This window comes from Trachurus trachurus (assembly GCF_905171665.1).
Source record: "Trachurus trachurus genome assembly, chromosome: 11".
NCBI lineage: Eukaryota > Metazoa > Chordata > Actinopteri > Carangiformes > Carangidae > Trachurus > Trachurus trachurus.
This window is the reverse complement of record NC_139904.1, coordinates 6179461-6206408: the sequence shown is the minus strand read 5'-3', so window position 1 is coordinate 6206408 and position 26948 is coordinate 6179461. Positions and strand designations below refer to the sequence as shown.

At 44.5% G+C, this 26948-nt stretch overlaps 1 protein-coding gene across 1 annotated transcript in view; it reads right to left on the bottom strand.

The window, feature by feature from the left end:
* Positions 1-637: 637 nt before the first annotated feature.
* grin2da (glutamate receptor, ionotropic, N-methyl D-aspartate 2D, a) overlaps positions 638-26948 on the bottom strand; it is a gene marked incomplete at both ends in the record, with an annotated part of 160155 nt that continues 133844 nt past the window's right edge. The window contains 5 exons of the mRNA XM_083982355.1: positions 638-2175; positions 2371-2741; positions 2976-3868; positions 10927-11097; positions 12715-12776. Of these exons, the coding sequence (XP_083838481.1) occupies positions 638-2175; positions 2371-2741; positions 2976-3868; positions 10927-11097; positions 12715-12776 (3035 nt within the window). The remainder of the gene's footprint in view (positions 2176-2370; positions 2742-2975; positions 3869-10926; positions 11098-12714; positions 12777-26948) is intronic.

Below are 26948 nucleotides of genomic sequence, written 5' to 3'. Positions count from 1 at the left end.
CATACACAACAAAGGTGCCTTGGGCGGGCGTCACAGTTCTGCGGGGGTGTAAACAGTTTGTTAAGGAAAAAAAAGGAAAGTAGGGGGTAAGCGATTTGTTTCAGGGGGAAAAAAAACATAAGAACACTGTTCTGTGTTAAAGGCTTCCGAGAGCAGCAGGCATACAGTACTACAAAGTTCCTGAGCCCTCAGTAAGCATTAAGAATCCTCTGAATACAAACTACCGCTCTGCTTCAACATCCAAAAAGCCCTTCACCGTCAATAGCAAAGGGTTCTCCTTCAGTTGTACCACTTTAAAGTCTGATTTAAGTGTATTGGTTGACCCAGTTCAGAGTAGAAGTTGTTGCTGTGGTTGTAGTCTTTCACATACTGAGAGGAATGAGAGGAAACATCAGTAAAGCACAAGATTGCTCCTGTTTCCCTTTGACCTACCCCCAAATGGGGTTTGTTTGGCTTTCTGGTTTGTTTGTTTGTTTGTTTGTTTGTGCAGAACTTCAGGAAAGGGCTCAGTGCGTATGCGATACTGACTTGGCTGTGCAGCCACATTTGCTGCCGGGCAGATTCAGATCCAGTTCGCCTGCTCAGTGTCACCTTTGCAGGTTTGGCTCTCTTATGACTTTTGATACCTTATTGAACTTCAGACCTCACTCTCCACGCTGGAGAAATGGGCCGAGCCCCTTCGCGAGCAAAGGCTCTTGGCTTTGAGGGGTAAGTGAGGGGACTGAGGAAACCTCTGGGGCTGGGGTACAGAGCGCAATCTCTGGTACTGCAGTTTGGCACTTGCCGAAGCCATGGAGGAGGACTGGGGCGCCCCCGGGGTGGATGAGACCACAGAGGGAGAGGACACAGAGGAGGACGAGGTAGGGGGAGGGACGTGGATGGGGTGAGATGTGGATGGGGGAGCTGGAAGGGCAGGGAGCGGAGGGGGCAAGTTGGGTAGGAGCGCCGGGGGCGGGGACGGTTGCCTTCCTCGCTCTCGATCCCTATCTGATCTCTGTGTCCGCTGCTGGATGCTGCTGAGGTTTGACTGGCTGCCGGATTTGGATGGGTTCTGTGAGCGATCGGGTTTGGACGAGGAGGACGAGTCATGTTTGGGCTTCAGGGGACCGCCAAAAGTCTGGCAGTGTTGGTACAACTCTTCCTGGCTTCGCGAGGTAACACGGGCCCATTTGGACGAATGGGAGTGCGGATGGTGTCGGGGGGAGTGACAGGAGGAACAAGCCGCGTGGCCCCGCCCCTTGTCCTTCGACTTCCGTTTGCTCTTCTTCTCGTCCTGTATGTGGAGCTTGTCCACTGACCAGTATCGCCGAGGAGGCGGCGGCGTGAGAGGAGGTGGAGGCCAGTGCGACCCCGATCCCCATCCTCTATCTCCTCCATCTGCCCCGCCGCCGGCGCCACCTCCACCTCCGCTTGACCCCCACCCGCTCTCTGCCGTCCCCCACCTCTCTCCTCGTTCCAGAAACAGGTCGTCTCTACTGTTGATGCTGCCGGCTTTATCCCTGGAGGGGTAGGTGCTGAAAAACCAACCTCCCCCTCCGATCCCTCCCACCGCCCTGCCTTCGTGATCCTCCCAGTACCTCTCAAACTTCCCAAACTCCCCCGAGGAGCCGTCGTCATCGGAGTAAATCCCCACTACCTTGTCACGTTCCCGCTCCTCGTCGGACATTGTCCTTCCTCCTCCGCGCCGCTTACCGCGCTCCGCTTTCCTCCTGTCCTGGTCGGACTCTTCGTCGTCATCCTCGACCTCGGACTCCCACTCGTGAAAGGACAACCCTTCCTTGGAGTGCATCTCCCCTCTCCCGTCGCGTCCCAACAATGGCCTCCTCTCTCCCTCCACTCCCACAGCATCCCTGTCGGAGCTTTTACTCTTCCTCCTTTTGGAGGAGACAGGCAACAAGGGCAGGAAGGCAGATGGGATGGTGTCTGAGGACGGGTTTCCCCCTCCCCAGAACTTGACGGATGTCGAAGGCTTACTGCTCGAGCTGGGATAGTGCTTGCTGTTCCTTCGCCTGTGGGGTTTCTCCTTTCCTCGGCTGTCGTCCCCATCGTCCCTCTCTTTCTCCTCCCTTTCTCTCCTCTCCTCATCGCCTGGGATGTTCCAGCCGTAGCTCCTGATGGAGCTTTCACTCTTTTTCCGAAAGGACTCTCGTCTCAGGGCCGGGTACGACGGGAAGTCTGGTGTTCCCGACTTGAGTTCCTCTCTTTTTTCAGGATCTCCTCCTTCCTGCTCCGACCTCTTACGCTCTCTCTTTCTCATCTTATCATCTCTCTTCCTCTTCTTTTTTGCTTTGCGCCGCTTACGCTCCCGCTCTCTTTCCCTCTCCTCCCGCTTCTTCTTCTTTCGGCCTTTCTTCCTCCTCTTCCTTTCACGCTCCCTCTCCTTGTGGTGCCTCTTCTCCTCTCTGCCCACTCCTCCTTCTCCCCGACTTGCCGTCCCTCCCCTCCCTCGCTCCCTGTCTCCCCATGAAGCCCACCACTCCTGCAGCTGGGCCAACTGGCTGCCAGTCCTCTCTCTGCCAAAATCTCTCAGAGGACGTGGTTTCCGCGGAGGGACTGGTGGAGGTGGCGGACTGCACGGCAGCGACCGCGAGGACATGCGGCGTGAACGAATCTTCCTCCGCGACCCCAGGAGGAGGCTGGACTCCTCTGTGAGCAGATCCGAGTCGTACTCCTCGTCCACCGTAAACTCTCGATCCCCCGCTCGGTAGCGGAAACTCAGCGAGGAGTTGTAGGAGCTGTCGCTGGAGCAAGAAGAGGGTGAATTCGACCGAGAGAGCGAAACATCGGATGAAGAAGAGGATGAGGACGATGAGGAGGTGGAGGAAGATGATGAGGCACTGGAGCAGGAGGAGTAGAAACGGCATGGCGAGGACGGAGTGGTGGGGGTGTGTGTAGGGGAGGAAAGCGGGACAGGCAGAGGAGGAGGTGGAGGAAGACGCCGTCCTCGTCTTCCGCCTCCATCACCGGCTGTGTACCTCCCACCTCCTCGCCTCCCCAGAGGGAGAATATTCTCGTACAGGGGACCTCCTGAACTTTTCCTCCGTGCCTGAGCGAGGCTTCCTCGTCTCCAGAAGGGAGGCCTTCGTGGAGAGGACGGGAGTGGCGGTGGAGGCTTGGGGATTAAGTGGCCTGGGCCTTGTTGGGGGCCTTGTTGGAGGCCTTGTTGGAGGCCTTGCTGGAGGCCTTTTGGAGTTGGCCGTGGCATCCCTGAGGCTTTGGGGCCTCGAGGATTAGTTTTGGGAGTCTGTTGAGGGCCCCCTGCCTGTTGGTCCGAGTTATTTCCCAGCCCCTCTGGATCTATAGGACCATAGTAGCGCTTATATTCATCTAGCCCTGTGTCGCCTGCTCCACCTGTTACAGCTGCAACTCCCCCCTGTAGGGTCCAGTGTTGTCCTAGGTTTTGCTGATACTGCTGCTGGGCCTGGATTTCCGTGATGCCTCCCGCTATCCCCCCAATGCCCACCCCCCCACTGCTGCCAGCGCTCATGACTTTCTCTGGCTTCGGCCTGTTCCAGCGATCCACTACGGCAAGTCTGCGGTCATGGCGAGGCAAGAAGGTGGAGCAAGGCATGGGGCCTTCCAGCAAGGGGCTGTTCGAGGGACCCAGAGCCATGGCCGAGTGTCCCGTGGTCGGCGGCGATCCGGGCAACATGGTGGTATAGGTTTGTCCCTGTTGCTGCGGCTGGTGGTGCTTCTGCTGCTGTTGCTGCTGCACCATGGCGATAGCAGTGGTGTTGTTTACTGTGGCTGTAACGAGGTGCTGTTGGGCAGCAGTCGGCATCGTCGTCACAGTGTGATACTGGGGCAAAGAGCTTTTGCTGCCTCCTGGTGCTGTCTCATCCTCAAACTGGCAGCAACTGTACATCCCCTGGGTGGAGAGATAAAAGAGAGATTGTAATTAGACCAGCAGGCTGCCAAGTATGATAAGAAGGAACTGTGTGTGTGTGTGTGTGTGTGTGTGTCAGACAGAAAGAGAGCGAGAGCCTGACATCACCAATGAAACAGAAACCTACAGAGCAGCTGTTGATCTGGTGCCTACACAAACCATATGAATGTGCTCCTTAGAAAACAGTGACTATATCAAACACATAAACCATATTGCACCATATCCAGATGTTTTGTAAGAAGCAGAACCTGTTTGTGTGTTTCCTGTTATTCCTGTACCTACATAAACAATATTTATGATTCCTGCGAAAAGACACTAAATACCTCACAAAACAAAGATATTTTATTGGACTGACAGGTGAGAAACTGCCTGAAAGAAAAAGCAAAACGTCATAGAAGGAAATAAGACAAAAAACAAATAACCTGCTAAATGCACTAGAGTTCAAGTGATTGTGCAGAAATTTATGATGTCACAGTGAACTTGACCTTTGACCGTAATCATTTCATCCTATTAAATGGTTGCAGTAAATTTTGTTTTGGTAATTAACTAATTAATTATTGAGTTATGTTTGAGATATTTCAGTGAAGTAATTTTATATTTGAGTCCAAGTGCTGATGTGTGATGTAATGAAATTCCCACTGGATGCTGATAAACCTATGATTAAGTATGTGAGGTCACTGTGGCCTTAACCTTTGACCTTTGTCCACCAAAATCCAATCAGTTCATCCTTCCCAGTCCAAGTGAACGCTTTTACATAATCTGAAGAAATGCCCTCTGGACAGTCTGGGGATGTCACATAGAAGAGATAAAAACCTTTGACCTTAAACCACTGAATTGTAGTCAGTTCAGACTAAAATTGAAATGAACTTGAGGAAACTCCACTGAGATGATACTGAGATGATGCATTCATGACAGTTGGACATAGCTCTGTCCACAGCAGCAGGAGCTGCTGTAGTTACAATACATATTAGCTGGATTCACCCAGTTGGCGTCTTCCAGGGAAACAGATGGTGCTTTTAATATTTTACTACAGACATGAGCACTAATCCAACATTACAATATAACTGGTTCACTGCTGTGAGTTTTAGTCAGTCGCTGCACAAACACAGGATGGTGTCTCGTATGTCTTAATGAAAACCAACACGCTGTCAGACAGCGACAGTGGAAACCTTCCAGAGGATCCGGATGAAACCTGAGAAAGGCCGATGCATCGAGCGCATGCTGCAATTTTATCTGGGCTGCAATTTATGTATTTTTATTTTCCCTCTATCTGCTCATTTTTTCCTTCATCTTTATTCTGTGCATTGCATAACCACAGTGTGTAGACGATCGTCTGCTCAGCACATCTCCCAAAAAACAAGAGTCAATTTCGAAAACAGGAAAATAATTTATCTTTATTCTTTCTCTCAGCATGGTGGGAAATTGCTCGAGGTTGTTTCCCTCCACCTCAGGTTCTCTGTGTCCCAGCGTCTCCTAAAAAGACAGACAACGGGGAGCGCTGACCGTTAAATATTAATGAGAGTTTTGGAGAAACTTTGGACCGAGTTTACCAAGCTACTTGGAGCGTCAATTTTCACAGTATCAAACTAAACAAGGCTTTCAGCAAACAAAAGCATCACTCAGCTAGAACAGAGCTGGGGTTTCTCCACAAGCACTGAGAAAAACAATCGTGAGAGGAGATGTCTGCACCAAGACTTCGCCATTTCTGCAGAGGAAGTAAAACAACGGGTGAGAGCAAACACAGCAAATCCCATTTTTATCATTGTGCAAATAAAACTCACAGAGACAGATGCTGCATCTTAAGAGGATCACCTTTCCTCTCGGCTGCCAGCTCTCACTAACTTTACCCCAACAAACACAAGCTTCATGTGTCCTCGGCCTGTCTGCTTCCAGAGAACAAATTAAGATTAAACATCCGATTTCCTGTGATCCTAACTGACCCAGACTTTTCACCAATCACATGAGGTGAGGGATTTTAGTTGGAAACAAGAAAACTCATTGAGTTGATTTCAGTTCCTTAAACGTTACATGGACTGATCTGGTGTGTGTGAAGAGAAACTGTGTTATAAAAACATCTTTTAAAGGGCAAACAAAGAGATCAATTTGTTTGAAGAGCCTACAAGAAGTCAAAGATATTGCATCTTGAAACTTACAATATAGTGAACTGTGGTATTTGTAATTCTTACTGATGAAGAGGAAGAAAGAAAGAAATAAAAATCCCAAAGCCAAAGGATTGAGAAATTGTAGAAAATAAAGAGAAGAAGGTAAAATGTGGAAATTATCTTCTCATTAAAATAAAATTGTACATTTTATGGTCATTTTCTGTTGTTGCTTTGGACCAGTGGTGATCTATCTGGAGCCCCTGACAAAGGAGACCATCGAAGAGCCCCACGTGGAGACACAATAATTTACACCAGTCCCTGAACGCCTCACATGAAGAGGTTGGGTAGATGCCAGCTCCAGCTCACATCACCAGGAGACCCACTTATAGAGGTTTTGGGACATCTGCAGCCTGCTGTACAGTGTCTTTATGGGAGATTTAAAAAGGTTTATGGTTGTCACGGTGAAATGTGCTGGTGTGCGGGAGGAGACTTTCATTCAGGGCCTCGTTTCCTCCCCCCCCGAGGGCCCCAAACACTGCCTGGTTTGTTTCTCCCAAATGAGAACAGAGACTCATTTCCACATGTTATTTGTTGCTACTTGAGTTTAAATAAGATTGTTCTGACTTTGGTTTTAATGAACAGCCTTTAATCACAAGTCTGGCCCTTTTCCCCCCATTTCTGCTGCAACATCTCATGAATAAAAACATGAAGCGAAAGAAGCAGAAATACGTGTAAATTATCATCTCCTCACAACCTCTTTTGAAATTTTTGAACCCAGAGCAGACGGACTGAATTATCAAACCCTGTCAGCTCCACCTCCTGCTCCATCTGCCCGGCTGCTCTTTCCCCGCACCTCCGTACAGTACAGTATATTTACACCTAGATGGCGTTCAATTAGCAGCACTGAGGAGGACGGCTATGTAAATCACACAGACTCTATTATTTCTTACATGTGGAGATGATTCAGAGCCTCCACCGATATCTGCCACATCTTAATGACAAAATGTGTGGGGGCCTCCTGTAAATCTCCACTCCCCACCGGGACACACAGATCTGATGGAGAGACTGTAATAATGGCCCTTCCGGACACATGAATCAGCAGTCCCTCCCTGCGGCACAAGTGCTATCACAGTCTCCAGAGCGCGGGGCGCAGCACACTGTGAAATTGAAACTTGGGTGAGTCACTGATTGGGTTAAAGGAAGCCACAGAGGCCAGCTGCAGAGGCTTTAAAGCCAGCACAGCATATATAGCGCAAGGAGATAGAAGCTAACTGGTCTTGGGAGTGCTCTTAGCATGGAATTGATGTTTTTATATTCTCAGAAGGAGGAATGCTACAGATAAAGAGTGAGAGTCTGCTCGAGCGAGAAAATATGCCGCCACGCTCGAGTTTGAAGAGAGGTGAAACTGTGCTCCAGAGACCCAGCAGGGAGCCAAACAGGAATCAGGCATCTGCACCGCACTACAGGACACACAACTGGGTCTCACCTCCACGATCGATAGAAATACTGTACCGTGAGTTATCAATGAAACAATACAGCGTGTTCAGTAAATAACTTTTCAGCCGCGTATCAGTACAAACACACGAGCCTGCAGGGTCAGTGTGGGGTTAAAAATCACCACTAAACACAAAGTGATGAGACCTTTATGTAATCCAGACTGATTGTGTTTGCAGTTTTGTCATTAAAAGTCAGAAACTATTTCTTTTTTTTCCGTTGAACTGTTCAGATCTGTGTCTCTCCGGGTTTCACAGCTAACTACCTCGTTAGCGCTTTGTGCGACACGTATCAAGGTTTTCGCTGTTTATTACAACTTTTCTGTCGCTTCAGTCGTTATGTAACATTATCTGATAATTTTTTAGCAAACGGTGTGTGAAGAGTGTGTCAGAGAGAAAAGAGCAACACGGACACAGAGTTTCTTTTCAGCCACATCCATCACTGTACCAGAATATTCCTTATTTCATTTTTGATTAATTAGTATTGATCAGCTGGATTTACACACTATTTATTTATTTATATTTATTCTTTTGAAATCTGGGCAAAACTTTTTGGGACCATGAATTATTTAGAAGAACATTTATTGTGCACTTATACATACAATGGTTTATTGATTATCTATGACAATTGATCTTGTGAAACACCATCGTCTAAATAACTGGTTTGTAATTGATTTATAAATGCTGAATCCATCGTTATCAAAGTAGTGTGAAGAGTATGAAAATACACTAATTTAACACGTCATTAATGAGCTTATTGATCCAAAGTTGAACATTTCTAACGATTTTAAATATGAATGTGAAACAAATGCTTTATAAATGATACTAAATATCTGATAATGTTGAACTGTGTGTGGTTTTATAAAGAGTTAGCCTTTCTTTCATGGTTTTATGAAAAAACAAAACATGTTTGTATAATTAAAGATTAACACCATTTAGTTGAGACTCTGTTGAGTGTGTAGTTTGAATTGCAGATTATTTTGAGTGTGTACTAATTCAGCGTTCTGCAGGTTAAACTTAGTCTTGATTTAATGATACTTGTGTTTGTCTCCTCGTGTTTCTGAAGCACACAAGTCAGAAGGAAAAAAGCTGCGGTGTTAATTCCACTCACTATACTTTTTTAGTGCAATTAGCGCACTCGTCATCTGCTGCTGCTGCTGCATAAATTAGCTGTTTTCTCTGCTCCGTCAGGCGGGAGGAGCTTATAAATCACCATCTTTCAACCAGCTGCAGCAACACACTGAGCCTTCAATCACGGCGTTTTCTGACAAACAAGAATTTCTCCCTAGTGCTCGATTAAACCTGCTCCTCCCTCTCTCCTCCTCCCTCCTTCTCTTCCTCTGCCGTCCAAACCCACAGCTGAACTTCAGTTTTTTCTTTTCCTCCCCCCTAGGCCTCCCTAGTACTTCTTCTCACCATCGCTCCCCAATCACACCCACTCATCTATTTCCAATCCCTCTCCTGATACCTGCTCCTCTCACCTTTCCAACCCTGTCCCCTGCTCTCTGTTCTTATTACTTTCATCTTCTTTCATCCATTCCGCTCCCTGCGTTTCACCTCAGTCTTTCTTAGGACCCGTATTAAACATTTCCAGCACTGACAGAAAGTGCATTGGCTCTATAAGAGAAATAGATGTGTGACAGCAAAGTGATCACTTTGACCTGGACCCTTCAGGTTCCTCTTGGAGCTCTGCCAAAGATAAATCCCATTGATGTTCGTCTTTTTTTTTTTTTTTTTGGCTTCACCTCCTCGTCCCTGCTGAGTGCCAGACTCGAGCGCCTGTTCCCGCGCCGTCCATCGTGATTGTGACTGAACGGCGTTCATTAACCCGCCTTCAATCTACATCTACATCTGCATCTTCCTGAATGAAGAGGACCTCGTGGCTGCAATCAGCACAGGATCTTCACTTTTATGCGTCGAGAGCGGCAGAAGCCGAGTTTAACCTCCGTTTCCACACCTTTAAGTCGCACTCTTAACATCTGCTCCTGCATAAATCACTCCCCGACGCTCCTTCGAGCACTGTATCATGATTTCTCAGCGTGGTTCACTGATTGGTTTTCACCTTCTGAGGTTGAGAGTGTACAAATCAGGGAGATCAGCTGCTCTAGTGTTTGTAGTGTTGAAATTAGAATTTAAAACCCGTCGTGCCTCAGAGTCGACTCCAATTGGCCTCTTCGGCGCCTTGCCAGAACCTTTACAGATGTTTTCATATCGGCTGCAGGTAGATCGTATCTGTGCTCTTTTTTTGGGAGCATGTCTCTGATGTTCTTTCATCGACCTCAAGGACAAAATGCGCCCGACATTAATAAATGCATACCCATGAGGAAGGCGGCATGGAAGCGGATCTATAAGAGCAGCCATTTTTCCAAGTGATGTATGTTTTAATTTGAAATCTTGTCATCTAGGATCCACTCCAATGAGAAACGACCTCCACTGAGAAATGGCCCGACTGATTCTAGAGTTAATCTGGTGATTGGTTTTCACGATAACTGGGTTTCGGCCAATGGGAATGTAGGTGAGGGTATTGCTGATAAAGTCTGTGGTTAGAGGAGAATCAGCACTGTGGATAACATGTGAGATAATACACATGATTCCTGAGCTAAAGGCTACATATTAATAGAGTATATACATAAAGAGAGGGCAGAGTTTCAGCCAGACACAGTGAATCTCTCTCGTGGTGTCCCTCAGGCATCTTTCCTGGGCCCAGATGTTTTTGTTTTTTTCTGCGTGAGCTGCAATCAGGTTTGACCTTTGTAATCAGTGTCTGTTGTTTTGTTTTTTTTACATTCATTCTTCACATCGTGTCAACAGACTTGTTATCTGTGGTTGAGGAATCAGTGATTGGACTCGCTCCGAGGTTCAGTTACATCAAAACAAAACAGTGATTATGGCGACTTTGTTTATCACGTCTCTGATAACAATATAATCATCTGATCCGAGTCTTTCTCAGCGTCTGCGTTGAACAATGTGTTGGCTTTTTTTGGGCTCTTCAGACTTTACAGGTGAGCTACAGACTGTCTTCATTTAGAAATGATGTATTTATTTGGGGCTTTTCACCTTTTTCTACTTAATTTACATTTTCCAAGAACTACAGAGCTACACTGAAGATGTTTTTAAGAATAGCTGTTGAAGCTAAATCTGGTACAATCATATTTTTGTTGCTTTACAATTGATCAATGCTATTGTACACTGTCCTGTATTAAACTAAATTAAACGAAATAATGATATTTATTGTAAAACAGTAAAATGTTTAACCTTCAATACAGATTCATCACTGTTTGAATCATTGCAAAAATATGTGTTTCTGTAAACATGAGGCATACCTAATATTAGCATAGTTCCCAAGAAATCCCATAATTGTACCCTAATTATTACACTTATTTCAAGATATGATAAGTGGACTAAGAAACAGGAAAGGAGGGGGTGGGGGCGCGGTTTCTCTCACCCTGCTGAGAGCCAGAAGGAAGTCCATCCCACCAGATCTCTTCATGCAGTGCCGCAGCTTCCAGTAAACCAGATGCTCCCAGGCAAACACCAGGAGGCTGAGGCCCATGGCCACCAGCAGCATGTAGAAGACCCCCGCCATGTTGTCGATGTCCAGTTTACTGCTCATCACCTTGGGAGAGGGAAGGGAGGGGAGGGGAGGGGAGGGGGCACAAGATGCAATAGATAAGTTAAGACAGGAGGTGAAAGGAGAGAGAAGAGAGAAGTAAAAAACCAGAGGGAGGTAAAAGGAAAGGATAACCAGCAGGAGGGGTCGAGATGAGACGGCAGAGTGTATTTATCACCAAAAAGGGCCAATTTGTCTCCGAGACAGCAGATAAAAAGTTAATTACAGCGAGCAGCACAATGGAGAATCCTCTGCTGTCACTGGATGTCAGCGCAGCCATCTGTGATATTTTATTTCTGCACTCAGACCACTGATGCAAAGACTAAAACATGTCAGTCACCACTAAATATCTGGCTGCCATCAAACTAAGAGGTTTTCACGCAATTTAATTTATTCAGTTTCAACATTCATGTCTCTCTCCTCCTGTTCAGCAGCCGGCCTGTGTTTATTCTCCAATCGATAATTATTATCAGAGGTTTTGGTTCCTGTGGGGGGGGGGGCTGCACCCAGCGTGAGTGCGGGCGGTTATTCAGGGGCTGGTTTTTGTTTGTGTTGTTTGGCTGAGTGAGAACAATGTAATTTGAACCAGGAGGACACCGAATAATTGAGCACACCCAGGCTTGAAAATTGTGAGTCGCGGCCCCTCGTGTGGTGCGGTTCTGTCGCGGGGCCGAGGTTATAATCAGAAGCAAAAAAAACAGGAAACAAGCGTGAAATGCGAGGCGACTGTAGACGCACAATCATATGGACGCAAAACCAATCTCATGATGACGGGTCACTGACACTCGATGCAGTAAACAAACCACTGTTTGCTGTTTACATGTAGCGGACACTAAAAAAGCTCTGGATTGAAATGCAAAGATCTCAAAACACTTTAAACCAAGTGACGTATAGTTTTTCTACTTTGTTTCTATTAGAAAAATCAGTTGTCAGGATAAAATCTATTTCATTATCATCAGTATCATTATTATGAGGCTGTTTTATGCCTATAAAGGACATTCATAGAGGTGAAACAGGAAACAGTTGGGGATTGGCATGCAGCAAATAATCAATCAGATCAGGAATTGAGCCAGTGCCCACTGAGGGCACTTTTATTTCTCTAAAAATAGGTTTTAACCAACTACTTGTTTTAATTTCTTTACTTTTTTCCTTCTCTTTGAAACCCACCGATTTTATGTCCCATTTATTTTATTGCTGCCTTTGTCAAATATGTTGTAAGTGTTTAATAAAGATACTTATTTCTATGAAGTTGTTATGTTTTATTTCATTTTTCTCATTATAACTTCAGTTAGTCTGGTGGTTGGTGTTGGCGATACCTGGTTGTTGGCCCAGTGGGAATACAAGCACAAACACCACAGAGGAAGTTTCTGTGGTTGTATTGAGATCAGCACCATGGACAGCTCTGATGTGACAAACCAATGACTTTTACTGGCAGAAATGTGAGTAACTTATGTATAATGATAATTCTATCCATATGCAACATAATGGAGGATGTAGGTTTAAGCCTTTAAGACCATGGTGGTCTGGTGTGTCTCAGTTTGTGGCCTTTCATGTGAGATTATTGGATGTTGAGTTCATTCATTTAGTTCCAGGTGGAAGGAGAAAAGGTGGGAGAAGTCAAACCTCGATCTTATCGTTGTGGCAGATACCGGAGAGCCAGAGGCGCTCCAACATGTCGATCTCATCTGCAAGAGAAAACAAAAAGAGGAGAGAAGAAGAGGAGGAAGGTTAAAGAGAGGAGAAGCTCAACATGAGAAGGAGGGAGTCAAACGAAGGGAGGATGAGGGACGAGCGGAGGAAGAGACAATTGATGGAGAAGGAGTTAAACCAGAACGAGAGGAGAAAATAAAAAGGAAGAGCGAAAACTGAAAAAGGGGATTACCGCCCCTTTGTTAAGAGAGGAAGGTGTTTGATCCCCTGAGGGAGAAGAACGAAAGAAGCACAAGAAGGAGAGCTGTGGAGATGAAGAGAGAAAGAGGAGGAACGGAGTCTATTGTGTTACTGCGGAGAAAAAAAAGAGAGGGACAGATGATGAAATGCAGCACGAAGAGAGAGAAATGAGAGGAGATAGATAGAGAGAGAGAAAACCTTGTTTGTATGACATTAGAAAAAAAGAAGAGAAGAGAAAGAGGGTGGTGGTAAAATACCAAGGAGCTGTACTAATTATAAACACAGGAACATAAAGTACGAGTGGAGGATGAGGAATTAGAAAAGCAGGAAGAGAGCTGCAGAAATGGAAAAAGGTTGCGGGAGGAGAAAAAATTAAAGGCGCTTCCAGCGAAAGTTATCAAATCGAAAAGAGCAACTGGGAATTAGAGGCAGCGGCCGCAGACGGAGGAAGCTCTTTGAAGAGGTGGAGAAACGGTCGGAGCGTCTGCGCCGGGGCAACGGGCAGCGGGCACGCCAAGGACGGAGCGGCGAGACGGCGACAGAGCAACGGGAGAGATGAAAGCAGGAGAGGAGAGAGGAGAGAGGAGGGGAGGAGGGAACACACTAACATCACACTTCCTGCATGAAATACACACTGATCTCATGTGTGATGGGCCATCAAATATCTCTGGTACATGACTGGAATCCTTATGACACACCACTGAACTCATATAGTGTACAGTATAAACAGTATAAACTTTGTGTTTTTGCATGTAGTCACTCACCTCAGACAGCCGAACTCTGAAACATCCTAGAAACAAACACGTTTTCCTTGTTGTGATGATTTCTTTACAAAAATAAACGGTCAGAGATATTTTGGACGTTACCACTGCACTGCTCCACCGTTTTTATTTTTGTAAAGAAAACATCACAACAAGGAAAAAGTGTTTGTTTCTGTGGCGGGGAGAGCAGGCGCTCTGCGATCGGATAGTAATGTCTTTCCAGGATGTCATAAGGATTCCAGTCATGTACCATAGATATTTGATTGTTTTTTGAGTGTTTGTTGTGGTTGAAAGTAGGCTCCTATAGTATTTGTGTGCAGATAAATGTTAAAAAAGGCAGACTAAAAATCGAGAGAATCGGCAATATCATAGAATCGCAATTTAAATCGAATCGCCATCCAAAAAATCGTAGAAGAATCGAATTGGGAGAAAAGCATATTGTCCCAGCCTTAGTTGAAAGAATTGCCCCCATGGGTTAGCGTTGTCGCTATCCCTAGCGCCGGGACACTGGGTGACCATCAGGAAAACGATTTAGGGGTCAAAAATGACCTGAATTCTCCTTTAATGCGTTAATCAAAAAGAACGAGGGGAGAGGAAGGATCATATCTACAGAGGGATGCAGACAGATGTGCACTGAGCCGGTCTGCAGAGGACTTGTAGGAGTAGCACACACACACACACACGCATGTACACACACACACACACAGACTCAGTCCCAGTCCCAGTGCTCACAGTTACAATATGAACCGACCCCCGGGTTAATTAACGCCGTCTGGAGACCCCTGCCTCTCAGATTAGACCTCCGCTGCTCCGCCGTGTTGACTGAAATGTCAAATCCGCTCAAACAAAACATAAATCTCAATCCGGCATGTATCAGTGTGTGCCACATTTCACTTCCACCCTATCCCCCAGTCATATGTGGGAATCCAAACGTTCCTTGACAGCTGAATTAAACCGAGCGCGGCTCCATCGACCCCCCCCCCCCCCCTGCTCCCTGCACAGACCCTCCCACAATAGAGGCTAATACGCATGTTCATTCTGTGTGTGGCTCACTCCCATAATCTAATTCATCGAGTTTCAATGAGCGCTCGGCTGATTTCCTCCCCGTCCGGCTCTCTCTCTCTCTCTCCCTCCCTTTATCTCCCTGTAAATACGTTAATCATGGCAGTCGGCGGCGCATAAAGCTGCTCTTGGGGGAGAAATCTTCCCCCGACAAAGAGCTGACAGACAGACAGACAGACAGGCAGAGTTTGAGCTGGATCCTCTCTCACCTGCTCCGAGGGGAGGAAAATACCAGAGAGTAAAAAGCCGGGGTGGGTGGTGGGTGGTGGGTGAGTGGTGGAGGTGGGGACTCGTCTGCAGGAATGAAAGCGGCAGACGAGGACGAAAAGAAGCCAGAGCTTAAAATAGAAATCGCGTTTCGTTCTGTTGATTTTTGACAGTTTAGCCGTGATTTGGGAACAATCCAATTCACCTCTATTCTGACACAGTCAATGTGCCCGTCTGCCTGTAATGGCTTTACATCGGTCAGCGGTGAAGATTTAAAACCCCCCCTCCCCTCCCCTCCCCTCCCTCCTATTTCCAAATCCTCTCAGGAGCATTATAAATATCTTCTTCTCTATCCGGCCTGTGCAGGTAAATTGCATTATGGCAAAGGTTATTATGCCTCGGAGCCGTTCTGTGGATTCAGTATCACCTGGGATTCCTCCACAAAGAAGCCCGGTCACCTCAGCTGGCTTCCCTCAGTGCAAATGGGCAGCGTTTGTCTTCTCAGATCGTTTCACCCTGTCTCAAAGGTTCAATATTTGTTGGCCACATCAAGGAGCTTTGTGTCATTTGGTATTTGCAGTATAGCCAGAACATGTCGATTTGAGAGATTCTGAGAAGTTTACTTGGGTCAAACCGGGAACTAAAGACAGTGATGAGTCCTTTTAACCTGCATTAAAACAATGTTCTTACAATAATAATACACCAGGTGACACTAGAGAGTATTTCCCTAAGGCTGAAACCAGACACTTTAATGAAACCTCATTTAACACTTGGATGAGCAGTTGTTTAGTTGCCTGTTTGTATGTCCTCTTGATATCTGAGCATTGCTGCCATCTTCCTCATAGAAGTCTAATTGCTTACTATAAAAATGGAAATCAGAAATGACTAACATAAACAGAGTTATGCACAAGTACGTTTCTCTAAACCCCAGGACCTTAGATACAGATTAGGAGACAGATCGACTGGTAAAACAAGAGTTTTCCCTTCAGGCTCAAACCTTCTTCTCCAACAATGATTGCTAATTGTCGACCAATCAGCCTGTTCAATGAGCTCTGTTTCACTCTAATTCCTGATTAATTAACAAGAGTTTCCCCAAAAACAACTCTGCAAGGTGATCAGCAACCCAGTCCCCGCTTAGAGGAGGTAATCCACCATCCTGAGCCTCACACACTGGGCCAGAAAACCTCTCCAGTGCACATCGATGGGTCAGAGTCTGGTTTAACGAACAGAAGCACATCGTCAACAAATGTCGTGAACTTTTCATCCTGAATACACAGCTAGGAAGGCAAAGTTTTCTTCTTTCAATTTTGGGAACACAGTTTTAGTCATAAATGGGGCTTAATCTTAGCCTGACAAACCAGACTATATCATTACCATGTCTAGTCTGGCAACAAGCGGTAGACGTCGGCTCAATCCAGGGGGCGGGATGAAGGCTGTCTTTCAAACTGCCTCTGCACGCAATAGGGTAGCGCTACGACCAATCAGAGCAAAGAGCAGGATGACGTTAGCCTGACAAGCCAATTAAAATGTATGTCGTCATCTCGTTAAGCCCGCCCAACGACTCTCTACACAGATAGAGCGCTGTGATTGGTGAACACAAACGGTGTTCGAGACTCAACAAGTTCCTATGGCTCGTTTCTAGACCCACCTACCTACGGAGCAAATATATTATTATACAAATATATTATATATTATATAATCTTGAGTTGTTTTTACATGAGGTCTTTGTATAAGCTTTTACCTTCCGAAATATCCAGCACAGATTAAAGGGATAGTTCAACATTTTGGCAAATTGGCCCATTGCCATAATCCCTATAGTCATAGCAGTAGGTTCGTTACCTTTATTTGTCGGTGTAAGCTATTTTTAGAACGGAGGAGCGGAGCGGCAGGCTGTTCAGAGCTACACTATGGAGGCTAATGGAATTTCTTGGTTTCCCTCATCAAACTCATCAAATACAAAATCCCAAAACTCCAAAACGCTTTCGTGGACAAGTTGTGAGCTGCACATTCACCACGCTATGAGATAATAATAGAACGTTACGAGACAGAGTTGTTTTAGAGGTAAATTCATGCAAAACCGCTGATGCGCGTTGCGTTCAGGGACAGTTTTTCAGCAAGCAGACTCTGTATTTACCTCGAAAACGGCTCCGTTTCGTAACGTTCCATTATCATTTCATAGCGTGGTGAATGTGCAGGTCACAACTTGTCCACGAAAGCGTTTTGGAGTTTTGGGATTTTGTATTTGATGAGTTTGATGAGGGAAACCAAGAAATTCCATTAGCCTCCATAGTGTAGCTCTGAACAGCCTGCCACTCCGCTCCTCCGTTCTAAAAATAGCTTACACCGACAAATAAAGGTAACGAACCTACTGCTATGACTATAGCGATTATGGCAATGGGCCAATTTGCCAAAATGTTGAACTATCCCTTTAATGTATGATGTGAGTATATGTAGGTAAATGTGTATTTGTCAATATGTTAGCATCTCTGCGTACATATCTTTTACAATAACTGCATTTTTAAGGATTTTATTCATGGACATTTTATCTACTTTTAACACAGTAAACAATGACACTTTTTAAGTACACAGATGATATGACCCTGACACAATACCAGCAGGAAGTCCACACCCTGGTTCAAACCTTTGCTGAAAGCTCGCTTGAGCTGCACATCACCAAAACCGAGGAGCTCTGCTATGGGTCCACGGGGAAAAACCCAGTGCATCTACTTGAACCACATCCAGGTTCAGCTGGTGGAACAAGTAGAGAGTTTTAAATATCTTGGAACACAGATTGACACTGTCCTTCTCACAACATGCTGACTCTGTCTACCAAAAGGCACAGCAGCGTCTCCACCTGCTCAGGAAATTGAGAACTTTTAACGTCATGCAGCAAAGACATTTTAACTCTGGTGTACAGATCACTCATTGAATCCATCCTCAGCTACAACATTTCATCCTGGTTCAACTTCCTCACTGCCAAACATAAAGCAAAACTCCCCCGGATAATAAATCAAGCAGCAAAATAACTGAAACACCTCAACATCCTCTGTGTGAACTGTACAGGCGCTCAGTGATGAGGAAAGCCACCCTCATCACTAATAAGAAAACACAGACTGCACTGCACTTTTCTTTTTCACTGTTGTTGAATGTGTTTTAGTAAGTGTGGTTCTTTTATGTGTTTTAATGCTTCATTGAGCTGTTTTAAAGATTTCGCTTCGATATTCAATCTTCAAAACATGCAAGCTGTTCATAAGCTTTCATTGCTCTGAAACGAAGGATATAGAAAAAGGAGATTGCTTGTTTCGAAGTTCAAAGTTGTTCATTTTCATATAACATTTACATTTTTCGTCTGTCCTTTTTTAGATTGGATTACATTTTATTCTCAGTGCCGCTCCGGACAGCAGAAATATTCAGAATATTAATGACTGCAGATGAAGCAAAGTGAACTTTCCTTTGGTGAGAAATAATATGGGACAGTGAAACATTTAAAGTTATTATAACGGCTCCTTTGTGAGTGACAGAAGTAAATGATGAAAGCTGCTGCTCTGATTCCTGCTGTTGTGTCACTCGCTGCACAGTCTCTCTATCTCTGAAAGGAATTGTTTTGTCAGACTGTGAATCAGCCTGAGACACTGGAGGTGTTTCTGGGGTGGGAGGGGTGGAGGGAGGGAGGCTATGAAGTCTAATTGATCCCTGAAAATATTAATCTTTTCAAGGGTGCTTCTGTAAGTCACTTGGAGTTATGGGAGATATCAAACCTCCAACAAGCCCCAATGCCAGAACATTTTGTCCAACTGCCAGAACAATTTCAGCTTTTACAACGGTCCCATCTTTTATATCCACTCCTCTAACAAAAAGACATTGTGAGGTGACTGCAGTTGACCTGGGAGGCTAAATATTTCACTTAGCTAAATCGGCACCGAAAGGAACATTTACAAGCTATAGCAGAGCTCAACATTGATCAAATAATGAAAAACTGTATACATTACAGTACATACATTTAAATCAAATACCAAGGAATATAATCCTAGGTCCAGACCTCAGAAACAAAGTAGCAGTAATAAGATCCGTACGACACTGAACTGATAATGAGCTAACAAGTGCCTATAGGCCCAAGGGAAACAACACAAGCACCTGGAGGATGCACTTAAAGGAACAGTTCACCAAGAAATTAAATTCAGGAGGGGGGCTCGTAGTCCAGCGAAATCCTTATATGAGAGTCAATAGTGCCCGACACAAAAACGTCTATAAAACTACAAAAAAAACCTTGTAATCTTCCTCCTTACTGCTCGTCCACTGCAATCCAAGTGTCCTGAAGGGATATAGTCCAGAGTTTACTCGAAACGACTTCATTTAGGACATTTTTATAGCCTAAACAGTCCTGTATTGCCCTCTGACATTCACGCACGTGAACGCACCCCAGGCAAATTCAATACAGGACTGTTTAGGTTGTAAAAATGTCCTAAATTAAGTAGTTTCGAGTAAACTCTGGACTATATCCCTTCAGGACACTTGGATTGCAGTGGATGAGCAGTGTGGAGGAATATTAAATGGTTTTTGTGTAGTTTTATGGATGTTTTTGTGTCAGGCGCTATTGACTCTCATATAAAGTTTTTGTTGGACTACAAACCGGCCTCTCGGGTCTCCAGATGCACTTTGAGGAATAAAAAACTACTCCAGAGTATTCATCAGCATGAGGGTGATTTCATTTTTTGGTGAACTATTCCTTTAAAGGTTGTAAATATCCACACTAAAATCAGATACAAGATCCAGAGGGAGTATTTGAAAATCTCAGGAGGATCTGTTCTTCAAACCAGTAGCCAAACCTCTAAAACTGGTCCATTTAAAAGACCCAGAAAATAAATCTAATTCATGCAGTGCAATACAGTGTAGACCTGGGTGAAAATAGAAAACCAGTAAGGACTGTATGACTCAACCGCACAAGGGCGAACTCCTCAGGTCAGAAGTCGTCCCTGTCCAGATGGAAAGTGAAGGAAGTGGTCCGTGTCCAGGCAGAGACACAGAGGAGCAGGTCTGTGACACCACTTATCCTCCACTTACAAAACTGTCAGCGAATTCAGCTTCAGCTTCAGGTCCCTCCGACAAAACCAGCAAACCAATGAACCAAGTGACATCAACGACCTCATTGAGGTTTAGAAGTTTCTTAGATAAGAGGCTCGACATCTTCATTTCCCTTTGATTCAACTTTTGGTGGATAATCATGACTGATTGAGCATCTCCACAGATCATCCTTAAAAGAGAGATTTTTGTTTCTTTATTCTTGTATTTGGTTTTAGATGTTGATCCCAAATGATCTGGAGGTTTTTTTTTTGGTTTGACTGTGGAACTAAATATAAAAACAAAATTGCAGTTTCAGAACGAAAACCCTTTATTCTTGGTTTATAAAATTAAAATCAACATTGTGCTCTGAAGACTGAAAGCCATCTGAACAAAACAGAATGGGAAGAAAAAGGAAATCGATTTCCCAAAGGTGTAGCGGGCTGTCATGGTGAGCTCCACCCTTAGTGTTGCTTAGCTGTTTGTTGCATTCACATTTTCTTTTTTATTGTGTTTTGTTGTTTATTTTATTGGCTTTGCTCAGTCAGCATGAGTCAGTGTGAGTGACACAAAGTGTTGCAGGGGCAGAAGTGAACTTTAGATACAAGGTGCTGAGGGATTTAAGTCCAGGTGCAACATCAGCAGTTGTAACACAACAGACTCCTGCTTCTCTGCTGTGACACTTCGAAGACGATTTATTTCTTGGAAATCTGTTGGAACCAAGTGGGACTTGATACACAACCGCCTCGTCTTTAAAAGGTTTTTCCTTTTATCAAATGTAGAGCTGTGCATCTGCTGTCTTCTTCATGATTTTGCAAATGCTGGGTCAGCAGTGCCCTGAAGAGATATCAATGAGTAGAAGCTACAACTACAGCGGATAACTGAAGCGAAGCACAAAAAAAACAGAAATTCCTAATCATTATTTTGTTGCTTTCAGCCAAATCTAGGACAAACTTAAAGTAATTCATACTTTTTGTGGAATCAATTCCTTTTCTAATTTTCTGTTTAACTTTTTTAATTAAAGGTTTCATAATTTACATTTTTCTTGTGTTTTTGTTGATATATTTATGGTTTTAAAAGGTAAAAACCATTTCAGTGTAGTTTTAAAACTCCTCCCTGAAGCTCTAATGACAACAGTTCAGTGAACCAATCAGAAAAGGGGAGGATCTGAGCCTCTCTTCTGATTGGCTGACTGTTCTCTGAGTGACTGAATACAAATCAAGCAGATTTAAGTTAAGTAATCAAAGAAACTAAACCCTACAAGGTTTCCTGGTGGGTCCAAGTGGGCGGGGATTGGGGCGTGGCTTAGTTGTGACATCACAATGTCACAAGAAGTCCTGACGGCTAGGTTTAAGGCTCAGTTTCTGAAAACAGGCTGTGTGGCTTTCTGGACTGAGGCTTTGGTACTTAAATTGTATTAATATTGAATCCAGACCTGATTTATAATCAAACAACATATTGGCATCTTCCTATAAGCATTATGGGATCTTTGAATAAAACACTTTTACATATTGAATAAGAGGGAAGTAAAAAATCTTTCTTTTAATATGATAATAGAGGAAGTGTTGAGTTTCATTGAGGGTAAAAAAAATAATGAAGAGGTAGAAACAACCCGGATTTTGTGAATAATTAGTGACAAATAGTTGTAATTATCAGTATCCACAGTTTTCCTGTTGGTGTCACATGCCAAGATGTCTCATTTAAAAGAAAAGCTTTCATACTGTGAACATTTTTCCGTAACCACGTGCCGTTCACCCTCCTGTGTTTTCAGCCCATGGGAGCTGCTGTCACTTCCACCACTGAGGCATTTCCCGCCCGCTCCTCCAGCTCACTAATTGCAAACGGGCTAAATTGCTCCCCAGAGGTGCCAATTTGGTGACTGACCATTCAAGTGCTAAAAAAAGCAACGGAAAGTGCTCCGACAAAGAGACGTATTACGAGGTAACAATTACAGGACCTGTTGGAGGCCATATGGTGCACAGGCTGTGGATAATGGACCTGTGATGTCTCCGGGACAGGATGGTGATGAGGTTACCGAGCTACGTTCACAAACGATGAAAACATTAATGAAGGTTCTGACATCTGTCCATGTTTGTTTTTGTTGTTGTAGTTGTTGTTTTTTACCCTCCATCACTTCTGTGACAACTGAGTTATCTCCACAGTCCAGGACGAATTTCAATTTCACTTCAACGTGTGTGTTGTTCATCATCCTAAATGATCTACAAACATCCCTGCACAGCTCTTATATCTGTGGTTATTCTGGTTTTCGAAACTATTTTTGTTTAACTTCCTTTTCAGTGTTTCATTACTGAAGGATTTAAGGTTTTAATGCTTCTGTAATTCAATCTCCACCACCTCTAGATGTTGCATCTCACACCAAAAGAAATATTTCAGTTGCTGCAGGTTCACTAAACCTCGAGAAGCACAACTCAGAGCTAACAACCCAGCTACAACTGCCTACAAATGAAGCTAAGCGAAAGTTCAGACAGGAAGAGTATCTCTTTAAGCACGCCTCAAAGCCCTTTCCCAGTTTTCCCTCTATCCTCTCGTTCCACCCTTCTTCACATAATTCAACCAATCATAGTCTGCCATCCTCTTTCTCTTCTACCAATCAGTCATTAGCTGTCAAATTTAAAAGTACTCTCTCTCTCAGCTGGTCTACACCCTGTGGTCTAAGCGCCAAAGTTGATTTTGTGCACAATAAATGTAATTTCATCTTCATCTTCAAACCTGGCTCTCTTGTCGTAAATAGTCTGTCCTGATTGAACTACAGTTTCCTCCTCCACAACAGGTATCCAGCTAGAGTTAGCTGCAGAACAACTTTATAATATCGATTTCTCCATCATGTCTACTGTAGCCGTAACAAAAACAGGAAATGCAAAACATATTTAAAACAGGTCGTACCTCTTCGCTTTTTTTTCTTCTTTTTTCTTAGCCAAAAACACAGTTTCTAACATACATACAGTAAACTACCACATCAGAGGTGTGTGTGTATATGTTTCAAACTGTATACAAATGTATTTTATGTATATTGAGGCAGCTTTTACCATGCACTTGAGTCCACAATAAATTTCCCCAGTGGGACAATAAAAGTTTTTATTCTATTCTATTCTAATTCATCCTCTGCTCATACACTTTATCTTTGCATAGGATGAAGTTGTTTCCTGCCATAAACCATCATCGTTTTGCCTCCTGTGATTCTGGGCCGTGGTGTTTCAGGTGAACGTCGGTTCCCCGGTCGAGCTCTGACGGCAGCAGGAGCTGAACGACTCTCCCTTCATTACAGAAGTGAAAGAGACGGGGTGATATTTTAATACTGAGAGTCCTCCTAACCACTGCAAAGCAAATTACCGGAACCTGTCAAGGTCACGGTGTGGAGTGTGTTCAGCTGCTCTCTTCATCCTGCTCTATTTAACGAGTGCCACCAGTGTGAACGGAAGTGAGCAAATCCAAGTGTTAATTTAAATACTGCTCACCTGTCTGAGGGATTTAACAGACTCTTTTACTTTGATAGGGACTGCTGAATTGGACGACTTAAGGGATTCAGTTTTTTTTTTTCCCCCTCTAATGTTTCCCCCGACCCTTCCTTTGATCGCTTTTCAGCCTCCTCGTTTTCCCGCCGACTTAGAAGCCGAGCCGTGCGACATCAAGAGGCCGTGATTGACACAAACAGGCATCAACAGACCGGTTAACAATGGCAGCCAGTTAATTATGTTATTAAAGCTACGAGAAGCAGCAGCAGCAGCAGCAGCAGCAGCAGCGTGTTGTGCACCTCGGCTCCTCCATCTTCCCTCACATCTGTCTCTGCTCTTTGTCTCTCCTCTCCTCTTCCTTTTCTCTCTTCTGCACGAATCCCTTTCATGACAGAGTTGCGTTCACGGTCTTTTGAAATGTGACCATTGGATGAAACATCAAAGTGTAAATAATGGCTGAAACGCATCAGTGTGAATAACCGAGAAGAAAGTCTGGGCTTTGAATGAGTGTTTGTAAATGTTACCTGCCATAAACATTTAACAACAACCTCCATTTTCTGCAGTTTCAACTTCTAATGCAAAACCCAAAAGCTTATGTGTATGTGTGTGTGTGTGTGTGTGTGTGTGTGTGTCCTATTTCTGCTGTTCAGGATCAGATATTAGATATTTTTCTTCTCTCATGTCATCAGCGTCTTTATTCATCTTTATTTTCAGGTCCAGTTTTTCTAAGGAGCTTTTTCTAAATCCATCAGACTCAGTCTTGACTCGGCTCTTTGGATGATGGTTGATAAAAATAAAACAAAAATATGGACCGTGTGCAAACTCCTGTCTAATGCACGACCTGCTGTCGTCTGCCCTTTGTAGTGTTGAAAACAATGAGACTTCAGCACTGACAGTTTCCCACTAAATTTAAAACTCACAAAACAAAAAGTGAACCAGGCAGAGACTAACTGAATGAAAATAATACTCACCACGCACACACTACATAGATTAATATACTGTATGTAACACCAACAGATGGCACAGCGTTGGTCATACAAAAGTCTGGTGTGAAATGACACAAGGGGAAAAAAACGCTAATGAAGTACAGTACTAGTTAAAAAAAAAGTGAAACTGAGAAACAGAATTTAAGGAATGAGAAAGGAGAGAGTCTGAGGGGACATGCAGGACACAGGGAGGAGGACGACGATGACAAATGAAAAGAAAACCTATAGTCTGGGCTTTCTTTGCAGTTTTTGTGACAACTTTTAATTTTATGAAATGCTTCAGCCCATTCGGGGTGTAGCCGGCTCTAAACCAGCATCAGCCGGCAGTGGCACCAGGGTTTTATAGGTATTTCGTCCGAAAGAATCTTGAATTACGTCCAAATCTGTGTTTTATGAAGTGATGAAGTGACCTTGATATCAGGAACCAGCGGCTTAGTGTATCGGCCGATATCCAGTACCTCTGTTGAATTAGTAAACTGTACACCTGATCTTGCTATATAGTCAATATCTGGGCTGATATCTGATCTTCAAGGGATAGTTCAACATTTTGGCAAATTGGCCCATTGCCATAATCCCTATAGTCATAGCAGTAGGTTTGTTACTTTTAATTGTCGGTGCAAGCTATTTTTAGAGGGCTCATGGGATTTCTTGGTTTCCCTCATCAAACTCATCAAATACACAATCGAACAACTCCAAAACGCTCTGGTAAATTCATGCAAAACCGCTGATGCGCATTTCCGTCGGGAGCAGTTTTTCAGCAAGCAGTCTCTGCATTTCCCTCTAAAACAACTCTGTCTGGTAACGTTCTGTTATTATCTCATAGCGTGGTGAATGTGCAGGTCACAACTTGTCCACCAGAGCGTTTTGGAGTTGTTGGATTGTGTATTTGATGAGTTTGATGAGGGAGACCAAGAAATCCCATGAGCCTCCGTAGTGTAGCTCTGAGCAGCTCACGGCTCTGCTCCGCCGCTCTAAAAATAGCTTGCACCGACAATTAAAGGTAACGAACCTACTGCTAATGACTATAGGGATTATGGCAATGGGCCAATTTGCCAAAATGTTGAACTATCCCTTTACAGTAATATTGGATTAGTGCATCCCTATCTGGAACTGTGACGTTTGGATTCACACAGACATCGGATTTGCAACAATAGGACATAGAGGTGAACGTTTGGATGGGGACTGATGAAAAAACAAACAAAGTGAAGAACTTTCACTGAGCTGTGACGACCATCTCCTGAACGGGACAGACAGAGGACGTGACAACATAATGTGTGTGTGTGTGTGTGTCCTCCGCTGTCGCTGGTGTGAAGACGAAGCAGACGTGGGAAATAGATTCAGAGGGAGAGAGACTGTGTGTGTGTGTGTGTGTGTGTGTGTGTGTGTGTGTGTGTGTGTGTGTGTGTGTGTGTGTGTGTGTGTGTGTGTGTGTGTGTGTGTGTGTGTGTGTGTGTGTGCGTGTGTGTGTGTGTAATCATAGAGATGAGACAGAGTGATGTGTGTGAACAAAGAGAGACAGAAAACCAACACACTTGTTATCTGACAGCTGAACAGAGATCAGCCCTCCCTCCTCCTCCTCCTCCCTTTAACCTCCTCTATTGATCTCTCTCTCTTTCTCTCTTTCTCTCCTTCCTCTTTCATGTCTGTGCTGACCCTCACCCATCATCCCATCATCCCATCTTCCTCCTTCCTGAGCATCTCACTCCACCTGCCTCCCTCGTCATCCTCTCCGGCCTGATGGATCCAAACAGGCAACATCACATCTCTCACTTCCACTCCGACTGACTGATGGACGTCCGACTTCAACACAACAACGACAATAAATCTACATTTCACCGACACTAAAGAGCTTTTGTTGCCAGACAAACCACAGACAGGACTCTGATGGCGCTTTGTCGAGCTGCCAACCGCCACGACCACAACCTGGCAACGCAGCTGCTGTTAATAAAGTCAGAGCTTCATTAAAAACAAAACCGCTGAATGTAACTTTAATCCAAACAGAGACTCGATCAGATCTGTCGTCACCACAAAGCGACGAGAGGGGGAAACATATTTAATGTCACCACCACCGTCACAGTTCTGCTTGTGTGCGTCTGAAACTCCGTCCCTCTGTGACGTACAGTACACAACACAACATCGTGTACTGTACACAACATGGTGTACTGTACGTCCACTTGTTATTTTCACACCCACGGGGTCGGGGGCGACGCACACACATCGATTTCTGGAGCGTTTGAGCAAACAAGCAGAGAAGTCGCTGCACATTCAGACCTTCTGTTTGCTGCTGCTGCCAGGACGTCATGACTCACCGCTCGCTCTTTCTTTCTCTTTCTTTCTCTTTTATTTGTGTTCTGACTTTTTTTTATTGATGCCGGACGATGGCGGAGCAGCAGGATGTGAGAGTGTGACAATGTGAGACA